The sequence below is a fragment of the Paroedura picta genome, chromosome 9, assembly GCF_049243985.1.
Source record: "Paroedura picta isolate Pp20150507F chromosome 9, Ppicta_v3.0, whole genome shotgun sequence".
Classification (NCBI taxonomy): Eukaryota; Metazoa; Chordata; class Lepidosauria; order Squamata; family Gekkonidae; genus Paroedura; species Paroedura picta.
In genome coordinates this window covers 60,191,757-60,216,031 of record NC_135377.1, presented here as the reverse complement: position 1 = coordinate 60,216,031, position 24,275 = coordinate 60,191,757, and the positions used below count along the sequence as shown (strand labels likewise).

The window sequence follows — 24,275 nt, the reverse complement described above, 5'->3', positions numbered from 1 at the left end:
ATTATCAATTTCTTAGGTACCTAAAGTTCAGTTTGTGTGTGCATGTCTATGTACATATGTATTATTATTGTATTAAAATTAAATTTCATGTCAAACAGGTTCATGTGATGTTTTGCTATACATAATTTTATATCAGTTAAGTGGAAAAGTAAATTTGGATTCAAAAATACTAGTTAAACATACACATTTATGTTTTTACTTTTTAAAAAGACACACAGGGAAAATAAACTCCTTCATTACTACCCCCATCTCCACCACCCCACATCAGGAAATGTTAATCTCTATTTGGAAGCCCCTCTGTTGTCAAGTGGGAATTTTTTCCTGTGCAACCAACAAGAGCTTTGGAGTATAAACTGGTTGGTCTCTATGGTGCCACTGGACTCAAATCTAATTCTTCCACTGCAGACTTACACAGCTGCCCTCTGAAATTGTTTGTCCCAAGATTAATATGATGGTAGAAATTCCACAGATGCATTTCCGTGCCCCCCTGCACTGCGCCTGCATACTGGAAAACCTGCACACCAGCTCCCTTTGTTCACCATGGTTTAATGATGTAGCAGGGCGTAAATAGGCTAACTAGATGTAACCTTCTGGACAAGGAAATAACCTCCTGGATTTATGTCTGTCTGTTTCAAAAAGCTTCAGGACTTCCGTGTCTTTGCCGCTTTCCCCACGCCTTGCAAAATATTAAGGCAAAGCTGTGTGGTGTTCAGCTCATGAAACTTTAAAAACCCATAAACAAATCTTCTCTTCATGATATGCTGCCTCACACTTATGTGTGTGTGTGTGGAGAGACAGGGATTGTGGCACAAACCACACTGCCCCGTCAGGAGCAAAGCTATTTCAGATACTTTTCTGCACAGCAACATCCCGAACGTGCTGGATTTCTTCTTGCTGATCACCTTGCCAGGGTGAGCTGGCTGCACGGGACACGGGTTGGAAGCGTCTGGAAGGCATCTGCTCCCCCCGGAGGTGAGTCTGCTGGATGCTTCCCGGCCACTTCCCCATCCCTCCGCCGACGGGCGACGAGCCCCGAGGTGCGCAGCGCCCCGGAGCCCGTCCTGGTCCCTTCCCTCCCCGGCCGGCCAGCCAGCCAGCCAGCCAGCCAGCATCCTCCCGCCGGCAAGCTAGGACCCAGAGGCGAGGCGCGGCGGGCGGCCCTGCCCATTGACGGAGGCGCCGCTGGCTCCCGTGATGTCACAGAGGCTGTGCCGCTTCTCCCGCGCCTCCTGGATGCGACGGCGGCGGCGGCTTCTCCTTGTCCCAGTCGCTGGCGGGCAGAGCGCGCGAGAGGCGGCGGGGCGGCAACGGCAGCGGCATCGGCATCGGGGGCGGCGGGCGACGGGGCTGCGGCCGCTCCGGGGCGATGCGGCGCTCTCGCTGGAAGGGCCCCTCCTCCTGCTCCGGCTCGTAGCTCTCGCTGAGCGGTGGCCGCCCGAGCCAAGGTGAGGGCAGGGAGGCGGTGGCGGCGCCAGGGGGCTTAGGAGACCCGCTCCCCCCGGGGCTGGGGGGCGGCGGGCAGTTTGGCGGAGTTGCAGGGCGCGGGAGGCTTGGCGCGGCGCAGAGCCCTTCGGGAGGGGCAGGAGGAGCGAGGGGTCCGCCGCTTCTGCTTTGTGCTCTCGCAGGGGGACGGCCGCCCCGCGCGGGAGGCTCCATCACTTCCTTTTCCCGGGCTCCGGGGGGGGGGGACTCCGGGCGCCGTCCCCCAAAGTAGGAGCGGCAGCCCCAGACCTTCGGGAGGCGCGCAGCCCTACGCTGGGAGCAGACGGGTGGGAAAGACAGCCTCTCGCCCCCTTCCTCCTCCTGGCCGCCTTGGCCGCCGCCGCTGCTTCCCGAAACTGACCCTTTGCCTGCTTCGCTGTTCTTACCTCCGCCACGCATGGAGGACCTTTGAAAAATGTTTTCACGCGTCCCCATTCAACCCGCTCGTCCGTGTCTCTACGAGCTCAAGGAGATTTTGTGCCGGATTCGCAGGGTTGCCTTTCCTGGTGGGAAGTCTGTGATTCCTCCTGGCACCAAGGGCCTTGCAAATAGTTTCACTGTCGGTCATGACCGCAGGAACCGCCGAAACCCCTTCAAAAGTGGAAGGGCCACAGGGGTGTCAGCTCACAACGGGACAATGTTATTGACATGGCTCATTCACCCCCAATGGTCTCATGTTGTCATCCAGGAAAAGGGGGTTGTGTTTACTGGATCTTATCTTAATAATAACAATAACAATAGAAATTGTTTTTATAGCCCACCCTTCTCAACAGACCGGGAGTAGGTGACCGCAATAAATTAACAATAACTACAAGTTATTTAAAATTAATTAGGTTTAAAATTAATTTGTTTTTTAAACCTTTACAACATAACTAAAACTACCTCCTTCCCCTTTCTGACTGCTGGGGTTGGTTGGTGTTCTGATTGGTGGAGGTGGGTGGGTGGGTTCTCAAGCAGGGAGGCCAGCGTCCTCATGCTGTTACTTCCAGGCCTCAACCATAGGCTGAGCAGAACATCTCTGTCTTAGAGGTCCTCCAGATCTGTTTAAGGTCCCAGAGGGCCCTGATCTCAACTTGGGAGAGTGTCCCATCAGGTTGGGGATAGGGCCGAAAAGACCCTGACCCTGGTTGAGCCCAGTTTTATTTCTTTGGGAAGAGGAGCCTAGTGGGAAAAGCTTGCACACAGTTCTGCTACTCACATTTCAGAGTCTGGTGATCTTGAAGCAAATCTTCCCATTCCCAATAGAAGGGGATCAACATCAAACCAACAATTTCAACGAAACACTGTCTTATTTTATTACTGTTGATTTACAGTACCCTCTTAAGTAGAATGACACCCTTTTTAGGCAATAGATTTGACTCTGCTTAGTGATGCCACTTGATTATCCAGATCTTGAAAATGGACACAGATGTTTGTAAATAGTACCGAAAAATCTCTCTCTCTTTCTCTCATCTGTGTGCCATGCAGCTCTTGTCAATTACATTGTTATGAAAGTTTAGTGTTCTTTGCTATATTTGAGGAATCCTGGAGCCAGGAAACTAACAAATCAATCCTGTTTACCTCAAGAATGAAAAATCACATGAGGCTGTTATGTTTTTGTATTGTGCAAAGAGAGCTTTGCCCAGGGGTGATAAACATGTCCACAGCCTGAAACTCAGTCAGGTAGCCAACTGAACAATAAACATGGTAGTGTGGCAGTGGCAGACATGGAGGCCGAAGTTAAGTTGACCAACTTGTGATGAGATTACCCCCTAATCTTGGGCTTAAGTTAAGGTGACCAGATTTTAACATTGGTAAAGTGGGACACCATTGACCGGAGGGGGGGAGGTTCTGGATTAAAACTTTGGTCTATATGGAGCAACAAAAAGTTTCATAGAATGCACAGAATGCAAAAATAGTATTGTAATATATATATTTTTACTGCAACATAAGTACAATTTTCCAGGTGCCCCCAGATGTCCCTCCAAAAGTGGGACAATCTGGTCACCTTAGCTTAAGTACTCCCTCAGGTGCCCCCAGATGTCCCTCCAAAGGTGGGACAATCTGGTCACCTTAGCTTCAGTACTTCCTCAGGTGCCCCCAGATGTCCCTCCAAAAGTGGGAAAATCTGGTCACCTTAACTTAAGTACTTCCTCAGGTGCCCCCAGATGTCCCTCCAAAAGTGGGATAATCTGGTCACCTTAGCTTAAGTACTTCCTTGTGAGCCTCAGCTAATTTGGTGAGTTTTTCCTCCTCCTTTCATTAGGGCTACCTGAAGAATGACATGCATGCCGTGAGAGGACTGATATGAATAAAAACAACCCAGCTTGAGGAAGAAGTGAAAGGGAGATCCGTTTTCAGCAGCTGCCCTGATGCTAAGGGACTTTCTCCTGCCCATCATGGAAGCAGATGGCTGGGAATGGCTGGTGGCTCCAATTCAGCAGCTGATATCCTGGGGTGCTTCGGCAGCTATGGTGTTTGGAGGTGTGGTGCCCTACATCCCTCAGTACCGGGATATTAAAAGGACACAGAATGCCGAGGGCTTCTCAACGTACGTGTGTTTAGTGTTACTAGTTGCCAATATTTTAAGGATACTTTTCTGGTAAGTTTTCTGGCTTTTCTTTTAAAATCTGTGTGTTTTTCTTCATACAATCACAGAATCATAGAGTTGGGGTAATCTAGTCCAGGGGTAGTCAACCTGTGGTCCTCTAGATGTTCATGGACTACAATTCCCATGAGCCCGTGCCAGCAAACGCTGGCAGGGGCTCATGGGAATTGTAGTCCATGAACATCTGGAGGACCACAGGTTGACTACCCCTGATCTAGTCCAACCCCCTGCACAATACAGGACACTCACAACCCTACTGCTCATCCACGGTAACCTGCCACCCCCTTGAGCCTTCACAGAATCAGACTCTCCGTCAGATGGCTATCCAGCCCCTGCTTAAAAAATTTCCAAAGATGGAGAACCCACCACCTCCCGAGGAAGCCTGGATGTAATTTGTGATCTCTTGCTGTACATTTCTATGCAGTTATACCCTTTGGTAAGCTGATTGAACTCATGATTTGGAAAGTTGCAACTCTGCTTTGAATTGACACCATCCATTTCTTTTGTATTAATTTCATCCCATTGGTTCTGGTCCGTCCCTCTGGGGCAAGAGAGAACAACTCCGCTCTATCTTCTGTATGGCAGCCTTTTAAATACTTGAAGATGGTTATCAGATCCCCTCTTAGTCATCTTCGTTTTAGTTTTCAGGAAACGTGGGACATGAAAGTACTGGGTGTGGGGTGTAAAATTCGCCTCCTGCATGAACAAAGAAAAATGATTTGGGCTGCTGCATTTTGTTCATTGTGGGTTTCTCTGTCTTTAAAGAGATGTCATATTAAACTTGATGAGAATGCTTAAGACAAGCCCAGACACTGGGGAAATATCTCCTTTTTCATTCTAAAACTGTGGGTATTACATGCAGTCATGCTGAGGGTATTGTATGAGAAAACTGGTGTGTCCTTGGCCTGCTGCGTAGGGCAAAAATAAGCCTGAATAAGAACTCTTTTACTAAACAGGTTTTGAATTTGGCTATGGAGCCCCTTACAGCAATGAACAATTTTGCCAAATTCAACCATTATAAGAAAGTTCTAGCACCTGCAAAGCATATTCCAAATAATGTAAACCTTCTACATAGAAGAGACATAAATGTGTAGATTTCATCTTAATGCCTCCATAGATCGTAATTTCTTCTATCTGTCTGCACTGACATATATACAGTAAAAATATTGTGCATCAGCCCCAAGTCAGGTGGGTATTGTGTCAATTTTTGCATAAAGGTACATTGTAGAACTTTTTAATATGTGATATTCAATACCTGCTTTTTGCAGTAGCTTTATAAATTATATTATCACTAGCTTCAAAGCCCGTTCCTAAGAATGGGCCCTGAAAGGGTCCCCTCTGCTGGGCCCAAGCCAGGCAGCTTAAGGTGGCTTTGGGCCGCAGCTCGCAGCCAGATCAAGTGGGGCAGACGGGGGCTGGGCAGCTCGTTATTAGGGCCAGGACAGAGCTCCTTAGCAGGCAGTCAGCAGACCGGGAGGCCCTCGTTAGCAAGCCCTCCATCATGACTCTTCGCCCAGGGCCCTCTCCCCTTACCTGCTGCTGGCTCCAAGCACTGAGGCGCATCTGAGAGCAAAGAGGCTAGAGGCCAGGGACAGAGGGTGGGAGCTGCAGGAGCAGGGCCAATCAGGGCAAATCTGCTGCACCCTGATTGGCCCTATTCTACCTTGGACAGCCAGACATGTCCCCCCCCCCCCAGGCTGTTTCATAAATATATAGAGGAACAACAATGGATAAGGATAATCCCACTTTACCAGTGGGATAGGATCCTTGCCTGACAGAACACTGTCGGTTGCAATCTGGCTCTCAATCATGGAAAAATTAACAACGAGAAATAATAGGATGTGTCTCTTTTGGTCCCCAGCCTAAACATTTATTATGTTACCAATGTTTTTTTAAGGGTCAAAATTCCTCAAAGATTAAATGACGTCACACCCCCTTGCTATCCAAATAAGCTACGCTAGGCTTGTTCTCTCTTGTGAAGCAACAGGCAGATTGCTCCTCAGAACACACATGTGAGTGTTTTCAGGATCAGGATCTAACAAAAATTTTGCTGATGGCTCTTTATTTCATATGGCTTTATGTTCTGTTCCTGAAAACCTGTTAGAAAAATCATTAATGCTCAGCATGGTCAGCGGCAAAAGGAAACGTGTTCACCAAAGGATCCGCTGGCTTGACACGATCAAAGCCGATACAGGGAGGACCACGAACCAATTAAAAGAAACGGTTAGAGACAGGGATGCGTGGCGAAGACTTTCCTATAGAATCGCCGAGGGTCAGACATGACTGAACAGATATCATCATCATCATCATCTGTTCCTGAAATAATCTCTTGCTGTGCAAACTTTCTGGCACATATTGGAAGGCTGAGCTTGGAAGGAACACAGTAAATGTTTCAGTCGGTCCTCTTATGGCTTGTCTATGCAGCCTTATTCCAGGAGCCCCTTTGTGCAGTCCTTGTGTGGCCCATTGTCTAACAAGGGCCACTGAAACTTTTCTTAGCACAGGCAGTAGTCTCAATGATGCATAGTAGTGTACATGCACTACCACATTTACAGCGTGCATCACTAATCATGGCCAGACCCATACATGTGCCACTCTCAGTGTTTTGTTTTGCTGTGGGAAAAACAGAACTTGTCCAGTCCCTACGGACGGATGAAATAGAGATGGAAGTATCTCATAATTCAAATTGATAGATTCAAATGGGTAGCCGTGTTGGTCTGAAGTAGCACAATAAAATCAGAGTCCAGTAGCACCTTTAAGACCAACAAAGATTAATTCAAAGCGTGAGTTTTTGAGTGCAAGCATTCTTCCTCAGACCAATGCAGATGGTTGGATATCTAAGAGTTTAGCTTTCTAGCCATCATGCTGAAGTTGCTGACTTCTCAATATCTGTGTTCATAAACCATAAGCGGAATACTTCCCACATCTATTTCTTGGTGACCATGTTGAGAAGGCTGCTGTAACTCATTTGTATGCAATGCAAAAACAGGGACTTGAATAGGAGCCAAAATTTGCCAGGGACCACCCAAATCCTTCCTTCCTATATAGCCTGAGGGACAGTCTGATGGCAGGGATTGCTTGCTTTTCAGTGTTCTGTGAGTCTGACAGCATTCACTCATTGCTCATGTATTTAAGTCCTAATTGGGGTCGTTTCTACACTAGTCTGTTTTCTCTGCAATTAACAGAACTCATTACCTCAGCTCTTATGGAGAATCCTGATGATGTTGCTGACCCGCTGCCAGGCCATCTTGTCCAGTGTTCTCTGTGTTGTGCCTCCCCCCTTTTGCACAGCTGATTTCCAGTGATCATTTGGGGCTTAGAGCAAAATAGCTGCACTAGCCTGTTCAGCATGGTCAGGTCTGGCAAAATGCCATTGATGTGGCTAATGGCCAAGTTGTCTGAAATGTGGTTGGTGAATCCCTGGGCAGTGCAGAGATATCCTGATGGATGGGCAGGTTAGCCGAAACACACCATAGGGCAATGAAAGGTGCTGGGAAGGAGGCCAGGGGCCCACGCCAGCACTCAGCTGGCACTGGGAAGGGCTCTTGGAGGTAAGCAGCATGGGGGAGATGGGTGTCAGAATTCCAGACTTGTAAACAAGAAAACTTCATTGTGGAAAGTGTATTTATTTCAAGCTGCAGCATCTAGCAGGGCATGGACAGAACTAGATATTACAGGCAAAGCATTACAATACAAAGCCCCATCGCCCCTCCCTTGGGCGGTTGGTAACTCGGGTGTCAGGGTGAGACATAACACGGAGCTATCTCCGTGTCAGGTGTGGCTTCTGGGAATTATGCCAACGTGGCATGTTTTGAGAAGCTGAGGCACTAACTTGAGACATGGCCTTGAAGCTGTGAACAGCACCTAAAACCAAGAAGCTGGCTAAAAGCAAGGAAAATGGATAACTGATGCAGGTCAGGCCACAGTGAACAAACCTATTTCATGTCAGAAGACGCAGGATTCTGATAGTGGGTCAAAACTGCTTTCATTTCCAGTGTAGCACTATTACATGAACAGCAAAACTTAAAGGAACAAGGAAGCAGCGGGAATGTAGTAGTGATACAAACAAATAACATTGGCTAGAAAGAAACCTATCCTAGAAATCCTTGAATGAGGAGACGTTTGCTGATGGGATGCTGAAACTTTAAGCATTCTTGCTAGAAAGTAAGTCCCATTGATATGGATGGTGTTCACCGCAGAATATCCACTTTCATAGGATATTGCTGTAAGGCTGCCGTCCTAGGTTAGTGATGTGCTTTGCAATGAGAAATACGATGCTATGTTAAATGCAGGGTTTATCTGCTAGCTTACTGAAATATAGCAATAGCTCAGCAATGTTCCTGAGTCCTGATGTGGTAAGGGTTTTTGTAAAAGACCATGCATTATTCATGGACTTATTGTAAGCAGTCTCTGCACAAACAGCCAGAAGCATTCTTGAGGCAGGTGAGGAATGGGAAGGATCAGTGGCTCATTCCTGAAGATCAAGGCAGTGTGATGATTGCTCATCAGCAAGATTATCATAATGTCTTCCTCACTGAATGAGGTATGCAGGTGTGAGGTACAAATCATTTTGCTTTAAAAAAAAGATCCCTCCCTTGTACCCAAACGCTGACCAAATTTGGGTCTGTTATACTGTTTATTGAGCCTCTTGTGGCACAGAGTGGTAAGGCAGCCGTCTGAAAGCTTTGCCCATGAGGCTGGGGGTTCAATCCCAGCAGCCGGCTCAAGGTTGACTCAGCCTTCCATCCTTCCGAGGTTGGTAAAATGAGTACCCAGCTTGCTGGGGGGTAAATGGTAATGACTGGGGAAGGCACTGGCAAACCACCCCGTATTGAGTCTGCCATGAAAACGCTGGAGGGCGTCACCCCAAGGGTCAGACATGACTCGGTGCTTGCACAGGGGATACCTTTACCTTTATACTGTTTATTGTTATTGCTAGAATGTTATCTCCTCGGTTTATTGCTATTATTATTACTGTTACCTTTATTTGATATAGTCAGTGTTCGATGTACTGTTTTTTGTTTTTTGTTCCATGTGAACCACGCTGAGCCTTAAGGGAGAGCAGCATACAAATGTAATCAATCAATCAATACATTTCTATGATTTGCACAGAACGGTGTGAATAAAGGTGCTTTCTGAGTGCAGCAGTGAGAGTTGCCAAGGTCAAAGAGGCCTTCAGTTCAGTCTATGTTCAAAATTTCCATTGAGATAAGGGAATTAACATTCAGTAGCTATTATCAGTTTCAAGATTAAAAATAATAAGGAAGGAGGAGCTCTAAGAAGATTAAGTTTGAACAAAAAGATAACATACATCCAACTGTAATAAATTATTGTTCCAGAAACGTATAGTGAAAATTTTCCTATAGAATCGCCGAGGGTCAGACACAACTGAACGGATAACAGTATCATCATGTTATTGTTTGAAACAGAAAAAGAGCAAATGAAAAATATATTATTAAACAATCTAACAGAACCATGATTGGCCAGTGTATGGATACAAGGGAGAGAGGTTCATGGGCCCAATCGATGTTGTTTGGCTTCAGATGACCTTAACCAAAGCTCCATTTTGCAGGCCCTGTAGAACTGCCTTAGTTCTGTTAGGGCCCTAGATCACTTCTGGGAGCTCGTTTCACAAGATGGGGGCCAGGACAGAGAAGGCTCTGGCCCTGGTTGAGGTCAAGTGGTACCGTGCAGCAGCGGCGGGCCCCTCGAGTGGGTAGAAAGGGAGAGGGGTGGCAGAGTTGCTGCATCAGCAGTGGCAGCTCATCAGCAGGCTCCTGATGTCGGAGCGGGGTGTGCGGCTTGTCGGCGGGCTGTTGAGCTGCGTGGCAATGTTGGAGGGTGGTGCACAGCGGCGATGAGCGTGGCTTGAGGCGGCGAGGCAGGAGCGAGGACCGTAGTCAGGGAAGGGTATTCACTGGGTGGCAGGGAAGCGTTTTTCCCTGAGGCCAGGGAAGTGGGGTGAGGTTCCTCCCTGGTGGCCATCCAGGCAGGATGGCGGCTCGGGAGGAGTGGAGTCTGTGGTGCGGCGTTCGGGGAACGGGCCAAGTGTCCAATAGGGAGGCGCGCAAGCACGCCTCCCAATTGGACACTTGGCCCTGGAATGCCACTTGGAGGAGCGAATCAGGAGCCCCGAAGCGGCTCCTGATTCACTCCTCCGAATTTTTATCCTGGACAGAGCCCGCCCTAACTCCTCCCCACCAGCCCTTACTCTTTTATTTAATCCGCTCCACAGGAGCGGATTAAAGATATGAGAAAGCCAGGTTTTAAAAATCCTCATGCACCCTTCAGACACTAACCAAGTGGTATTCGGCAAGTCATAGACTCTGGGCCTAACTTATTGCACATGATTGTTGTCAGAATAAAATGCTCTTTTGACTGCCATGAAGGAAGGGCAGTTTACGAATAAAATTTGACCTAGCTGTTTATGTGAATGCTTTTATCATAATATGAATTTTTATCATAATTTTTAAAATCATAATGTTCATTTGCTGGTAGTGAATCTACACTTGCTAAACCACTTGAAAATTGATTAAGGTATTATTTCCTAATGATAGATTCAGATGGGAAGCTGTGTTGGTCTGAAGTAGCAGAACAAAATGTGAGTCCAAAGGCATCTTTAAGACCAACAGTTTGAGTCAAGGTGTGCGCTTTCATGTGCATGCGCACTCCCTCAGGCATGGAACAAAAAATCATAAGAGTACAGATATAAGGAGAGAGTAAATTAGTAGTAAATTAGTAAACAGCGTCACAACAGATATGCAGCATGATGATGAAGATTGGCTAGTTCCTTGCTAGAATAACAAAATCTGCCCTTTGGGTTCAGATGTTGTTCTCAATAACATGGGGGGTATAGAAATGTTAAGGTAATGATTAATGGCAGATGCCCTCCCTGTTGTGGAAAGAAGTAATTTAAAAAGACTTGGTCCCATCTGTCTCCAAGCAGGGAAGCATCCCCATAAGTGATAAGCCCTGCTGTGTTTGTTTTCCTGTCCGAAGACCAGATTGTTAGATTCTGAATAACATTACATACTTGCATCACATTACAGTCCCATTGTCCCAAATGAAATGAAGAGAGAATTGTAAGAAATATAGGTGCCAGTGTCCATCTTCAAATTGGATCTTGAATTGTGATGAAGTGTATATGAAAGCTCACACCTTTAATGAAATTTTGTTGGTCCTAAAAATGCCTTGGGATTCATGTTTTGTTCTTTCCTAATGGTCATTGCTCATGTATCCTCAGTTAGTGCTCTGTTTCTGCAAACTGTGATTCACCACCAGAAGCTTGTGTACTGTTGTTGGCTCCTCTAGAAGAGGAGGGGGATCCTTCTGCAACTCCAGAGTTGGCTGGCTTAGCCCAGGAGCAATTGAGTAAGTACATGGATGTTAGCAACAGAGAGTGTCTGTTTGCTAGGGAGAGATAGAACTTTCTGGGCTCTTATCAACTTGTAGCAGCCTGAATAGCTCAGTTTAGCTTGAGCTTGTCAGAACTTGGAAACTACATAGAATTGGCCCCTAAGGATAAACTGGGTTTGCTACATAGAGGAAGATAATGTCGAACTGCCTCTTATCTCTTGCTTGTAGTTGGGGACACCTTAAGTTGATTGTGACTGAGTGCCATATTCTTTTTCTTTCTCTTTGTTTGCAAAAAGTTAATTTCTAAAGAGAGAGGCAAATTTAGTATAGCTGGTATTATTATTAGGATCATGTTGTAGGGTTGCATTTTTCAAGCAGAATCCTGATGTCTGTGATGTCCAGTCTGTTCCTCTTTGTAAGATTAACTGAATTGGGACAAATCTAACATGGGATGGATCAGAAAAGTTGGACTTTGCTCACTACAGATTTGTGCCAAGTGATAACCAGGTGCTTAATTGACTTTTAAAAGCCTGTCACAAGTTTCTGTTCTGTATTAGACCTCTTGTTCTATCAATATAAATCTTATTGCATTGTTCTATATGTTGGAGGGTTTTGACTTTAAAAAATCATATATCTTACATTGCCTTGCAATCTGTTCCTGCTTAGCTCCGTGGAACTCACAAAGGCAGAGGTGATGCTTGCTCCTCAGCAATGCCAATGCATGTAGGATTTGGGTCACAACCTGACACCTGGCAAATTGCAGTGATTTGAACGAGACCACCCAAGAGGAATTGCTGCTTTGCTTGTTAAGAGCTTCTTCTAGGTCAGGGCTGTGAATGAAAGCTAAAGCTATTATCCTAATTTACAAAGAGCCTCAACATTGGGGGCTGCAAATTATGTTGAAAAGAACAAAGCCTCCCTGCAGGCTTAAGGTTCTTAAAAATGGGGACAAATAACAATTAGGAAGCAGGAAGAGAAGCAGCGATTTGCCAAATCAGACCAAGTGGTCTATCTATTCCAGTATCCTTTCTCAAACAGGGTCCAACCAGATTTTCTGGAGGGCCATCAACGGGGCATAGAGGCCATGACCTTCCCATGATGTTGCCTCCTGGCTCTGAGATTCTCACGGACACTTTCAGGTCATCTTTAATATAAAAGATGCTGTAGTTTTCGAAAAAGAGCCTCTTGTGGCGCAGAGTGGTAAGGCAGCCGTCTGAAAGCTTTGCCCATAAGGCTGGGAGTTCAATCCCAGCAGCCGGCTCAAGGTTGACTCAGCCTTCCATCCTTCCGAGGTCGGTAAAATGAGTACCCAGCTTGCTGGGGGGTAAACGGTCATGACTGGGGAAGGCACTGGCAAACCACCCCGTATTGAGTCTGCCATGAAAACGCTAGAGGGCGTCACCCCAAGGGTCAGACATGACTCGGTGCTTGCACAGGGGATACCTTTACCTTTACCTTTAGTTTTCGAAAACCTGCCACAGGAGCCATTCATTCATGACATCTTCTGATGGACACTCCTGTGTCTTGGTAATGGATTGGGAGACCGACCAAATTTGTAGGAAATGTAGATTTCATGGCTAGCTAAGAAGATGTATATGAATAAGCAGGCTTCTCTATGTGTGGATCAGAAAATGCAGGCATGGATCGAATGCCTATCTATGCATGCATCCCAAGTGCCAGTGCTGACTATATGCCCCCCTTTTTTTGCTTTCAAAGGGATCTCTGTTTAAATCTGCCAGAATGTGAAGAGGGGAGCAGCATTATCTATGTGCAGATCCTTTTTAATGTACATGCAATTTAGAGCCGGATTGACATGTGTGCATAGGTATGCGTTTGCAGAGTGATCTTGAATGTTCTTAATTTAGTTGCACATCCAGGCACATAAATGTAAGAAGTTGCACCAAAGTTGCCTTTGCATCTCTAGCAGTACTTTTGGCTCCTGTATGGAGAGGACGTTGCCTGTTTTTGCCTCTGTGCTGCATCACACGTGTTTGGAGGATCTCCAAATGTTCAATTAGCGCAATCCCAGAAGTTGCCCTGGTAGATGCCGAGACTGAGAAATGACTCTGAGTACTGTGGTGCTAATCGCTGCATTCCCTAGAGTGGCTTTACAGAGGTTGTGAGGCAGTGTGATCAAGGAGGAGGGAATCCATGAGGCTGCCCCTGTGCGCTTCGACTTGTACAGATGATCTTTGGATCCCAGCCATCGTTGTTTCAGGGGTATAGTAGAGGCCTCTTGCATTCGCACTAGGCTTGGGTGAACTGAAAACTGTGTTCTGCTTTCATGGGCCTGCTAACTGCTATTAGCATAACAAGGCAGGTTTGTATTAAAAGTTATTAAAAAAGATTTTGCCAAAGAAGCTTTCTTTTCCCTGCTAAGTGCAGTCATATTTTCTTTTGACTGTTGAAATACGGAACGACAAGAGCAATAAATGGAAGGCAAAATGGAGACCATATCATACACATATCGTAATACAATACTTCTGCTTTTTGAAAAAAGCACCTCTCCCACCAGTTGTTAGGCTGGGTAGGACTGTCAGGTGCAAGGGGAAATGGAGAAGAGAGGGCACTGGATGTGTGAGTGGGGATGTACAGAAATCCACACCCTTATGTCCCCATGGATCCCAAACCTGTTTTGAGTATATTCTTATCAGAAGTATCAAAGCAAATTCTAGAATCCACTCAGTAATACAGAGGAAAATTCAGGAGGTAAATGAATGTACAATAATATGCTGAAACCCAGACAAAAATTCCACTGCATGTAATGGGGAATTTGTAGAGCTGGAGATCGACGTGAAATAAGCCATGCTTTAATGATGTTTCTGTTTTCCTCACAAATTAGTAGTATAGTAATAATTAACATAAAAGAAAACAATCATGAAACATAAAGAAGATTATAATGGCCCAGGATCTCTAAGGCATGAATCACAATTGGTCCAAGTCAGGGGTAGTCAAACTGCAGGCCCTCCAGATGTCCATGGACTACAATTCCCATGAGCCCCTGCCAGCAAATGGACATCTGGAGGGCCGCAGTTTGACTACCCCTGGTCCAAGTCATTAATCTCCCTGGAGGAGTCATTGGAACAAGGGTTGCTGCTAGATATGAGAAGACCTGGAAAAAAACGGCAGCTCTTTACCAGAGCATATTCAAAATTTTGTGATTTAAAAAAAGAGGAAAATTTGAGGAATTGCTATGGGAGAAATCTCCTATGAAATGTTTTCTGGAATGAGTGAAATGCTTAAAAGAAAAAGAATTAATATTTTTCTAACTCAATATGTGCATCATTAATTTAATAGTCTTGTATAAAACGCATCACATTTGAGACCAGTGCCTGTGTATGCTATAAGCTTATACAAAATATTTTCAAGAATATGTTTATTGTTCAAATGTGAATAATTTTGGCAACAGCATACCACTGTGTAGTTCAGGATAATACATCATTAAAATGTCTAATATTTTCATTCCTGTAAATTTTAAATAAACTGCAGCTTGTATCTTGCCGAGGAACTGGGAAACAATTCCATGTCATTGTTCCCTGGGGAGTGGATTGTCAGGTGGTTGTTTTCTGCCCTGACAGACTGGCTGAAGTGGAGTTGGCTGAAGTTGAATCCAGCCAAGATGGAAGTCCTCTGGCTGGGCCAGCATGTAGATACAGCACCCAGTATTTGATGGAGTACAGAAAACACCAGTGCCTTTTGTCAACAGTTCGGGCATGATTTCAGTTCCCTCCTTATCAGTGGAGACCAAATCATGAAAACAGCTCTCCTGGCATTTTTCTACCTTGTTCCCTACCCCTATCTCTTGGAGCCGGACCTAGCCAGAGTGATCCATGCAATGGTCACCCCTTGTCATGTAGCTTTCCACTGTGGACTCTGTGACTCAGCTAGGCCACTTGCTTGCAGCCTTTGGTCTCTTTCACACCTTGGTTTTCCGGCTCTTCACCCCCTTCCCTCTGTTCCCAGGCTATGTCCTTGCTGGACTATCTATGAAGATTGTGGCTGGAGCCCAAAGTTCTCAAGTGATTGGTAGCAGCTTGGTGCCTGTTGCTTTGTTCTCTCTTGCCTTTGTAGATTAGAGCTCACATTCCATGGGAAAGGGTTTTGGTGGGCAAAACGTGCGTTTGTTGGTGGATGCGGGTGGGAGGGATGCCTGCTGAACACCAGGCTTGGTGTAGTTTGTAGCATTGCCTTTCTATCACATTGCTTCCTCATGTACCCTCTCTGAATTTGAATAAAACGGCTTTGGACTCTTTTCTAAGAAATGCCTCAGCTTGTTACTTGTTCAGCAGAAGAGTATCCCAGGTTCATGACATCTCTAGACTAGACTTCTGCAACTCGCTGTATGCAGGCTGCCCTTGAGACTGCTCCAGAAACTCCCAACTGGTTCAGAACTGCTGGCTGCCCTGAGCTGGTTTCAGTCTGGTGGAGAGAAGTTAGGAGCAGAAAGCAGTTTTTGCATACATTCTACTTCAAGCTGTGCTTCTGCTGCCGCTCCTCTGGCCAGCAGAGAAGGAATTGGAGAGGAAAACATCCAGCAATGCTTTTTGTTTCAAGTCACACATTCCCTACCACCTCACCTGAATATGTGGGGTGGGAGTGGTTTGAGGAAAAAGAGTGTGCGCTCTCTTCTCCAAGCTTTCTCCCCCTACCCTCTGCCGGTTGCTGTTGAGTTCTCATGACAGCTGTAAGATCTTGTTTGTCACTTTCTGAGTTGCTTTGCTATTTTGTTTTCATTTTTAAACACAGAAAACCATTTTTTTTGTGTGTGTGGGGGGGAATAGTTCTTCAAGCTTGGAACTTCCCCAGGGATTGTAGAAAAATCTCCCCATTTATATATGGCTCCATTGCTACTGCACTGTGGTGCCATGTTCACAATTAGATGTGTAGATTTTTCCCTAAATTAATTGCACAAGGGCCTTCCTGATGTTAGGAATCCTTAGGTTGTTTAAAGGTCAGGAACACAACAAAAGACAAGAAGGGGGAATGACTTAATCCAAAATGAATTAAATTAAGAACTGAAAGGAATTCATAATATAAGGACCAATAGTTATATGTCTAAATTGAAGCATAAATATTATAAAATATACAAAAATATACCTGCTACAACTAAAATTCCAGTCTACAGCCCGGCATGAAACCTCCAGTGCGTAAACGGTCTGTGAGAGTATGAAGAACACCCTTGTCTTTCCTGATGTTAAAAGATACTGTCATGCTGCTGTGTTGAGTCACTTGAAGGATAAGTAGAGGCAGTGTAGATTATAAGTAAAGCCTCTCTTTCCCAATACCATGTAGTTCAAAGGTGTAAGTTGTTTTTGTGCTCTAATACTAATAACCTAATATTAAAAATAGTCATTCTGCCATGTTAAAATTGGTGTACCTGTACCTTTTATTTGTGATAAATTGATTTTGTAACTATCAAGTCTAATCCATGTGTTGAAGCAATGCATTGGCTGTTGACCAAGTTTAAATCTAGGGCAAGTCCTTAACAGCGATTTAGTAATCTAAGACTGCTTGTTTAGTAATCTTCCTGAGATTATTAACTTGAACCTACTGAAATAAACTACTGGAATAAATGAAAAAAGGATTTGGGTACGCATATTCCAAATGAAATTTGGGCATAGCTTTAGCAATATATCAGCATGAACTTTGTCTGCATGGACATAATGATGCATTGCATGAAAACTGTCAGTTCCACGTTTAGACCTGATTTGTAGCCCAGTGACAAACCATAACTTGGGGCTTCAGATGTTACAACCAAACATGATTTGTTGCAAACAAGAAGACTTCCGTTTCTGAGTTGCATGCAAGGAGGAAGAAAGGAACATATGAGCCTGACAAATGCAGCTACTGTGTGCAAATCTAGTGGAAGTTTTTAGAAAATTAATTCCCAGTTGTATCTTGTTCCTTTGAGATTCAGTAACATATATGCACTAGGTCATGTAATACGTTGGAGGTATTGAAGGATGGGAACTGATTTGATTAATAGTTTTTGGAAATGCCCTGCGATGAGCATGTATTGAAGATTAGTTTTATGATGCATCAGAGAGTTGACTGTTTTATGATATGCCATTTAATCTACTTCTCATTTTATTTGGATGTTTAAAAGATGTCATGTTTAGACATGATTGTGCATTTATTTGGAAATAGTCAGAATGGCTTAATTTAAAAAAATATCTATAACAGTTTGACTATGTAGAGAATAGGAATTTATCTCAGTTATCCTAATAATTAAATTAATGTTGCATGAATTAGAGAAGGTGGACAGATGGGGATAATTTGCTAGAAAATGGGCAATATAGCTAACATAGAAGAATGACAATACCAGACAAAATTATGTACCATTTTGTTAGAACCAGTATAAACAGTTAATTATAGTAATTAGTACATTTTATGATTTCATTATAGTTTAAAAACATTTTTGTTTTAAATTGCAACTAATTTAAAAATGATGAGGGAATTATCTAATTGTTATGTGGAGACCAAAGTAATGGAATAACCCACTCTAGGGAAGGGGGCTTGTTAAGAAAGGTCAGTAATCTCAGGCTTTCACAGAATTCGAACTGCAAATATGAATAAGTATTTCCTTAATTCAGGTATTTATTTATTTTGTAATGTATTTTATTAAGTTTTGCAGAAAGGAAAAATAAAGTTTGGAACAGCAATAAATCTATAACCCAGCATTAATCAACAAATTCTAAGAAAAAGTCCCAGTGTAATTCATGTATTCATTGTGTTTCTTTTATGTCTATTTATTCTCTAAAAAGGGAAGAGATCTCCCTCTAGTGGTTTTGAATGGTTTTCTGAATGTGGTTTAAACACATTTGCACAGTATCTCGTTTTGTGTTGGTTTTAAAGAAGACATCCCAGTATTTATCTTTGTCATTTCATGATGTCACCTGCATCAGATAAGGTCTGGAAATACCATCCCTCCCACATAAGCTCAGCCTAATCTATTTCTATCCAGTAGCTGTGATTCAGCCATACATACAGGTTGCTTTGCCAAAAATTATCCTGCCGTGCAGCTCTCCCAGTGCCCGCTTGTCTTAGTGAAGTGTGTGCATTACCGAGGAGGGAAGTCATATTTGGCTTGGCACCAAGTGTTCATTCCTATCAAAGGAAAGTAGTTGGAATTAGATCAAATACGGAACTGTGTAGATTCAGCCTTAGACGAGTGGACTGGAGGTCTTGCCCTCAGTGGGTTTTCTTGGAGGAGTCGTAATGTTTCACATGAAGAGTGCTTGTGTATCTGTGGTTCTGAAGGAGTGGATGATATTGTACGACTCTTATTTCATTGTTCTGTGTTACAAGAACTAATGCAGAAATTTAGTATCAGGACTCCTGGTCAACAGTGAAACTTCATCTGAATCATATTGATTGGCAAATTGTGATGATCGTTATATGCGTTTGATGGGAAATGGTATTTTAAAGAAAATAAATTATCTTTATTGGCTATCCAATGACTTGTGACCAACTATGTACTTATACGGTATGGATTTAAAGACAACTATTTATGTTTAGATGGCCAGATCTCCCTCAGTTCAATATTGAGATGCTCTGTCTTTTTTTGTCTTCTAGGTTTGGGAGGCATTTTGAATCCCCTCTACTGTTGCAGAGCATTATCATGATCATTACAATGCTACTGATGCTGAAATTGTGCACTGAAGTCCGTGTGACAAATGAGCTGAACATAAAGCGGCGGTCCTTCTCAGGTTGGTTGAGGTCAAAGATCAACTCTTTCCCCCCCTCTCCAGTCTTCTTTTGCTAAAGTCACACTTTGACCCACAATGTCAAATTGTCTCTTGACAATAAAATACAAAGCACCGGACAGAAGTGGCTTTTATTTTTCTGTTTTTTTCCTGCGTTGTTAAAATGAAATATTTGCTTAGATATTGTTATGCCAAAGGCCTGTTATTAGGGTTGCCAACTTTGGGTTGGAGCTTGAAGATTTTTGGGGTGGACCTTGAGGAGGGTGGTGCTGGGGGGGTGGCGGCGGAGAAACTTCAGTGTGGTATAATGCCATACAGTCCACTTCCAAAGCAGCCATTTTTCCAGATGAACTGATGTTGGTTGGCTGGAAATCTATTGTAATGGTGCAAGATCGACAGATGCTACATGGAGGTTAGGGTTGTGTGCGGCGGCGTCCGAAGCAGCCATACCAGGTTGACACTGCGGGGGAGGAGGGGAGGCGCTAGCGCTGACACACTGGTTGGCGCATACACAAGCACAGAGCTCTGGATCTGCATGTGTGCGCCGACTGACGCGCCCACGCCTCCCCTCCCCCGCTGTGGTGCAATGCTGGCTGCGTCGGCCTTTGGACGCTGCCACACACAACCCTACTGGAGGTTGGTGACCCTGCCGGGTATAATTGCTGAATTGACTGTTCCGCCATCCCACCACAAAACCTGTTAAGGAAGCTCACCAATATATTTAGGATATTTACATTCTTCTAGTTTTCACATTATATTTACTATCCCTTGATTCAGAGCATACAATACAGACATCACATGAAAACCACTTGAAATAGCCTTTGTATGCTGGCTGCTCCAGTCACCAGCCCCCATGCTTGTAGTCTGTCACATAGCTTCCATGTTATTTTTTATTATTTATTTTTGGATTACTGAACTGCTCCTCTCCACAGCCATCTCGGGGCAGCTTACAACAGGTATGATAAAATCCCTATTCAAAAGATAGTTAAAAGAGAAAAACAATCACTATGAAATATGCTAATCACATGTCCTATGATCATTCTCCCATGGGGTTGAATCATAATATTTGGAAGTCTCATTGTTGGCCTGGGCAATGGCCCTGGCAAGGGATTGGACAGGGCGGGGGGGGGGCATTGAGACGGTAACAGTGTGACCTTGGTCTCCACCAAACACCAGCGAGGAAGAGCGCCGTTTTACAGGCCTTTCAGAACTTTCGGAGTTCCGTATTGCCAACTACATTAGGAGAATCTGGCAGTGGTGTTTAGCTTCCTACACAGTTTGGGTGATCCATAAGGTGAGCTGCTCGACCTCAAGAAGAGCATCTTTCATGCTGAAGCTATTTCATGCCACTACTGTGGGGTGATCATAGAAAGTAGACTGATTTTCCATGGAAGGAAGTTGAAGCTCTGTTTTTCTGCTGCACATGTATGTACATGTATTTACAATCCATACAAAGCAATGCATATGTTTTGTAAATCCTCACTCTCATTGAATAAATCTGACTAAATGCCAAAGGTATTCATACAAAGCAGAAGCCATGATTCTGGATTGTTCTTTGTTTCTGAGCCATTCAATCACCTTCCCTTTCCTCTCCCATCAACAGACACCCTGTGAGGGAGGTGAGGCTGAGAGAGCCCTGATATTACTGAAGAAGAAAAAGAGTTGGTTCTTATATGCTGCCTTTCTCTACCCAAAGGAGTCTCAGAGTGGCTTACTTTTGCCTTCCTTTTCCTCTCCCTTCAACAGACACCCTGTCAGGGAGGTGAGGCTGAGAGAGCCCTGATATTACTGAAGAAGAAGAGTTGGTTCTTATATGCTGCCTTTCTCTACCTGAAGGAGTCTCAAAGCAGCTTACATTTGCCTTCCCTTTCCTCTCTCCACAACAGGCACCCTGTGAGGTGGGTGAGGCTGAGAGAGCCCTGATATTACTGCTCAGTCAGAACAGCTTTATTAGTCCTGTGGTGATCCCAAGGTCACCCAGCTGGCTGCATATGGAGGAGCGGGGAATCAAACCCGGTTTGCCAGATTAGAAGTCCACACTCCTAACCACTGCACCAAGCTGGTTTGCTTAACATTCACTCCTTTCAAATTAGGCAATATATTTGGATTTTGTCGGTTTCTTCTCTGTAATAGACAAAGCTGAAAGCAGGATTCTGCCTCAAAACTGGTGCAGGTAAACAGAACAGAAATACTAAGTGGATCTCTTCTTTTGTGTGTGTGTGTAGAGGGGGGGGGGGAGGAGAGAGCATGTTATTGAAATGAGAGAAGTTAGATTTCTGGTCTTGGAAGAAGACCTATATAATTTCTCTGGGTGGCAGAAGTTTGGATTTCAATCCTCTACTGGATTTCTGGATTGATTTTGGTGTTGCCCTTTCCCCCTGTTTCCCGGACAGGCTCAATGGCTCAGAGGGACATCATTGGCTTAGTATGCAGATGGCGCGGGGTGGGGGGAGGGCATTGAGACGGTAACAGTGTGACCTTGGTCTCCACCAAACACCAGCGAGGAAGAGCGCCGTTTTACAGGCCTTTCAGAACTTTGGGAGTTCCGTATTGCTAACTACATTAGGAGAATCTGGCAGTGGTGTTTAGCTTCAATCCTTGACATCTCAACCCTTGACATCTCCAGGTAAGATCAGGCAGTACGTGATATAAAAGACCTCTCCCTGAGACTTTGGAGAGCTGCTGTCAGTCCAAGCAGATAATACTGAACCTGATGGTCTAATTCAGTAGAAGGCTGTTGGACATTGAATCATAGAATCATAGAATCATAGAATCATAAAATCATAGAGTTGGAAGGGGCCATACAGGCCATCTAGTCCAACCCCCTGCTCAACGCAGGATTAGCCCTAGCATCCTAAAGCAATGCTAGCATCCTAAAACATGTTCAATAAGGATACCGTTTTGTTGCTTTTGAAATTATTAGAAATTGCTTCCCGTCTATTATACTCGGGCTATGGGTGCTTTAGACATCTATCCCTTCCCAATGACCTCTGTAGCTAATTGACTAAAAGAACATGGGAAATGTAGACCAATGGAAGTATATATATTTAGAATAAAGAACAAATTGTAAAGAGATGCTTAAAAGTAGTAAGTGATGCAACAAAGACAATATGTTATAAGGAAGTGTCCCCACCGTAGAAAAGCAGCACAGGGTGAAAGGGGACAACCAAAATCGATCTAGAAAGGTTGAATCCTAAACTGCTGCCTGATAGAAAATTTATTAAATCCTAGCTGCTTTAGAGGGATTAACTTTGTGAAATCAAGAATTCCCCCCTCCCCCAAAAAACCGTCTGGTTTGAAGGCTCTGCTGATTGTGTGCAAAAGCCATACTTGGTGTGCAAAAGCCATACTTCAAAGTTACAATTGGTGAGATGTATATTTCTGGCATTTCATGATAAATTGTGGCCTCCTGAAACTTCACCTTGTAGCTTAAAAAAGACACAGAACTCCCCCCCCCCTCTCCAGTTTTTCATGAAGAAATAAGTCCTCCCCCTTTTTCAGTATTATGGTCTCTTCTCCCCCCCCCCCAGTATTCCTTTAGAAATTGTGGTTTGTGAATATCAGAGCAAGCATTCTGTTGTGATTGTTTCATTGAACATTAGCTTTTTATTTTGTTTCGGGACCAGTGTATTTTGTGCTCCTGATAATGAATTAATTGATCCATCACTGCAACAGGGCCATTACGCTTACTGGAAGGATCTTCCTGCACTCAGAGATTGCATCCCTGGAGATGATGTGAGAGAATTCTGTATTGGTATTAAAACTCAACTAGGTGTATTTGGATTCAGTGCAAATGAGAAAAACATCCCCCTTGAAATTAGTCTAATGAATCCTGGCACCACTGAAGTGATGACTGCAAGAATCTCAGTCTGTGAGATTCTTCATCCTTTATACAAAACAACCAGACAGCCTTATCTTAGAGGAGGGACAGTAGGAAGAAACTACCATCTGATATCTAGAACTATTATTGTCTAGATTGTTCTGTCAGCCTGTTTTGAATTAGTTGTAATTTTGAATTAGTTTTGAATTAGTTGTAAAATACATCTAAAATCTTAATTTTTTTCCTCTCCAGTCTTTGTACCTACATATATATTCAGTGTAATGAAAAGTCTGTAAACTCCAAAGTGATGAAATAATTGGCAATTTCATCTTAATGTCACCACTCCTTGACTTGTATGAGGTATAGGTGGTCTGATTGCAATGAAAACAGTCATTGCAAGAGGCTTTCCTCCCATCTTTCCTCCATTAAATTTGTACCATTATCAAACTACATCCAGAGAAAATGCATTTTACACACAGTCCTGCCAAGCAATGCTACATGTGTTAAGGATGGCTCACATGTTGTCCTCAGACACTTATGGGAATACTCTACTTGCTGGGTTGTTTTAACCAGAAACTCAGATATTCCAGATCCAGAGTCACTGAAAGGGTCACAGCTAGAGTTTACAATGTTGTCTTGGCAAGTGCTAGAAGATTTGGGGGGCAGTGCCTATGGAAGATAGAATTTAGGAAGGTTGTCATGTCACTTCTGGATGACTCGAGGCTGCCTTCCCTTGTCTGGGCAACTTTCAGATCAATGTAAATTCTAAGTTTAGACAGTTTCTCTTAGAATATGACCAGCTAGGACATGCAGTTTACTGAGGCACAGGCGACTGCATATTCTCACCTTTCTTTTGTTAAAGGTAAAGGTAAAGGTATCCTCTGTGCAAGCAACGAGTCATGTCTGACCCTTGGGATGATGCCCTCTAGTGTCTTCATGGCAGGCTCAATACGGGGTGGTTTGCCAGTGCCTTCCCCAGTCATTACCGTTTACCCCCCAGCAAACTGGGTACTCATTTTACAGACCTCAGAAGGATGGAAGGCTGAGTCGACCTGGAGCCGGCTGCTGGGATTGAACTCCCAGTCTCATTGGCAGAGCTTTCAGACTGCCTGACTGCTGCCTTACCACTCTGCGCCACAAGAGGCTCACTGCGCCACAAGAGGCTCACTCAATCTGTTTTGCAGAGCATGTCTGTGGACTTTTTCCTTTTAATAAATAATTTTCTATTTTAAATGCAGGTAGTTGTTCTCTGCACCACATAGACCTCCATCATTAAAACATACTATTCAGAACTGGCACCAGGGTATGGGAGCTGATTGATTGC

The 24,275-nt window shown here is 44.2% G+C and overlaps 1 protein-coding gene across 6 annotated transcripts in view; it reads left to right on the top strand.

Moving 5' to 3' along the window:
- Positions 1 to 1,223: 1,223 nt before the first annotated feature.
- Positions 1,224 to 24,275, top strand: part of SLC66A2 (solute carrier family 66 member 2) — a 68,990-nt gene continuing 45,938 nt past the window's right edge. Inside the window, exons 1-3 of one of the 6 annotated variants that reach the window (XM_077352951.1) lie at positions 1,224 to 1,445; positions 3,728 to 4,012; positions 19,001 to 19,134. In XM_077352951.1, the coding sequence (XP_077209066.1) occupies positions 3,834 to 4,012; positions 19,001 to 19,134 (313 nt within the window). In that variant the 5' untranslated portion in view covers positions 1,224 to 1,445; positions 3,728 to 3,833. Of the gene's footprint in view, positions 1,446 to 3,727; positions 4,064 to 19,000; positions 19,135 to 24,275 lie in introns of all 6 variants that reach the window. The other 5 variants (XM_077352954.1, XM_077352950.1, XM_077352952.1 and 2 more) reach the window with 5 other exon arrangements.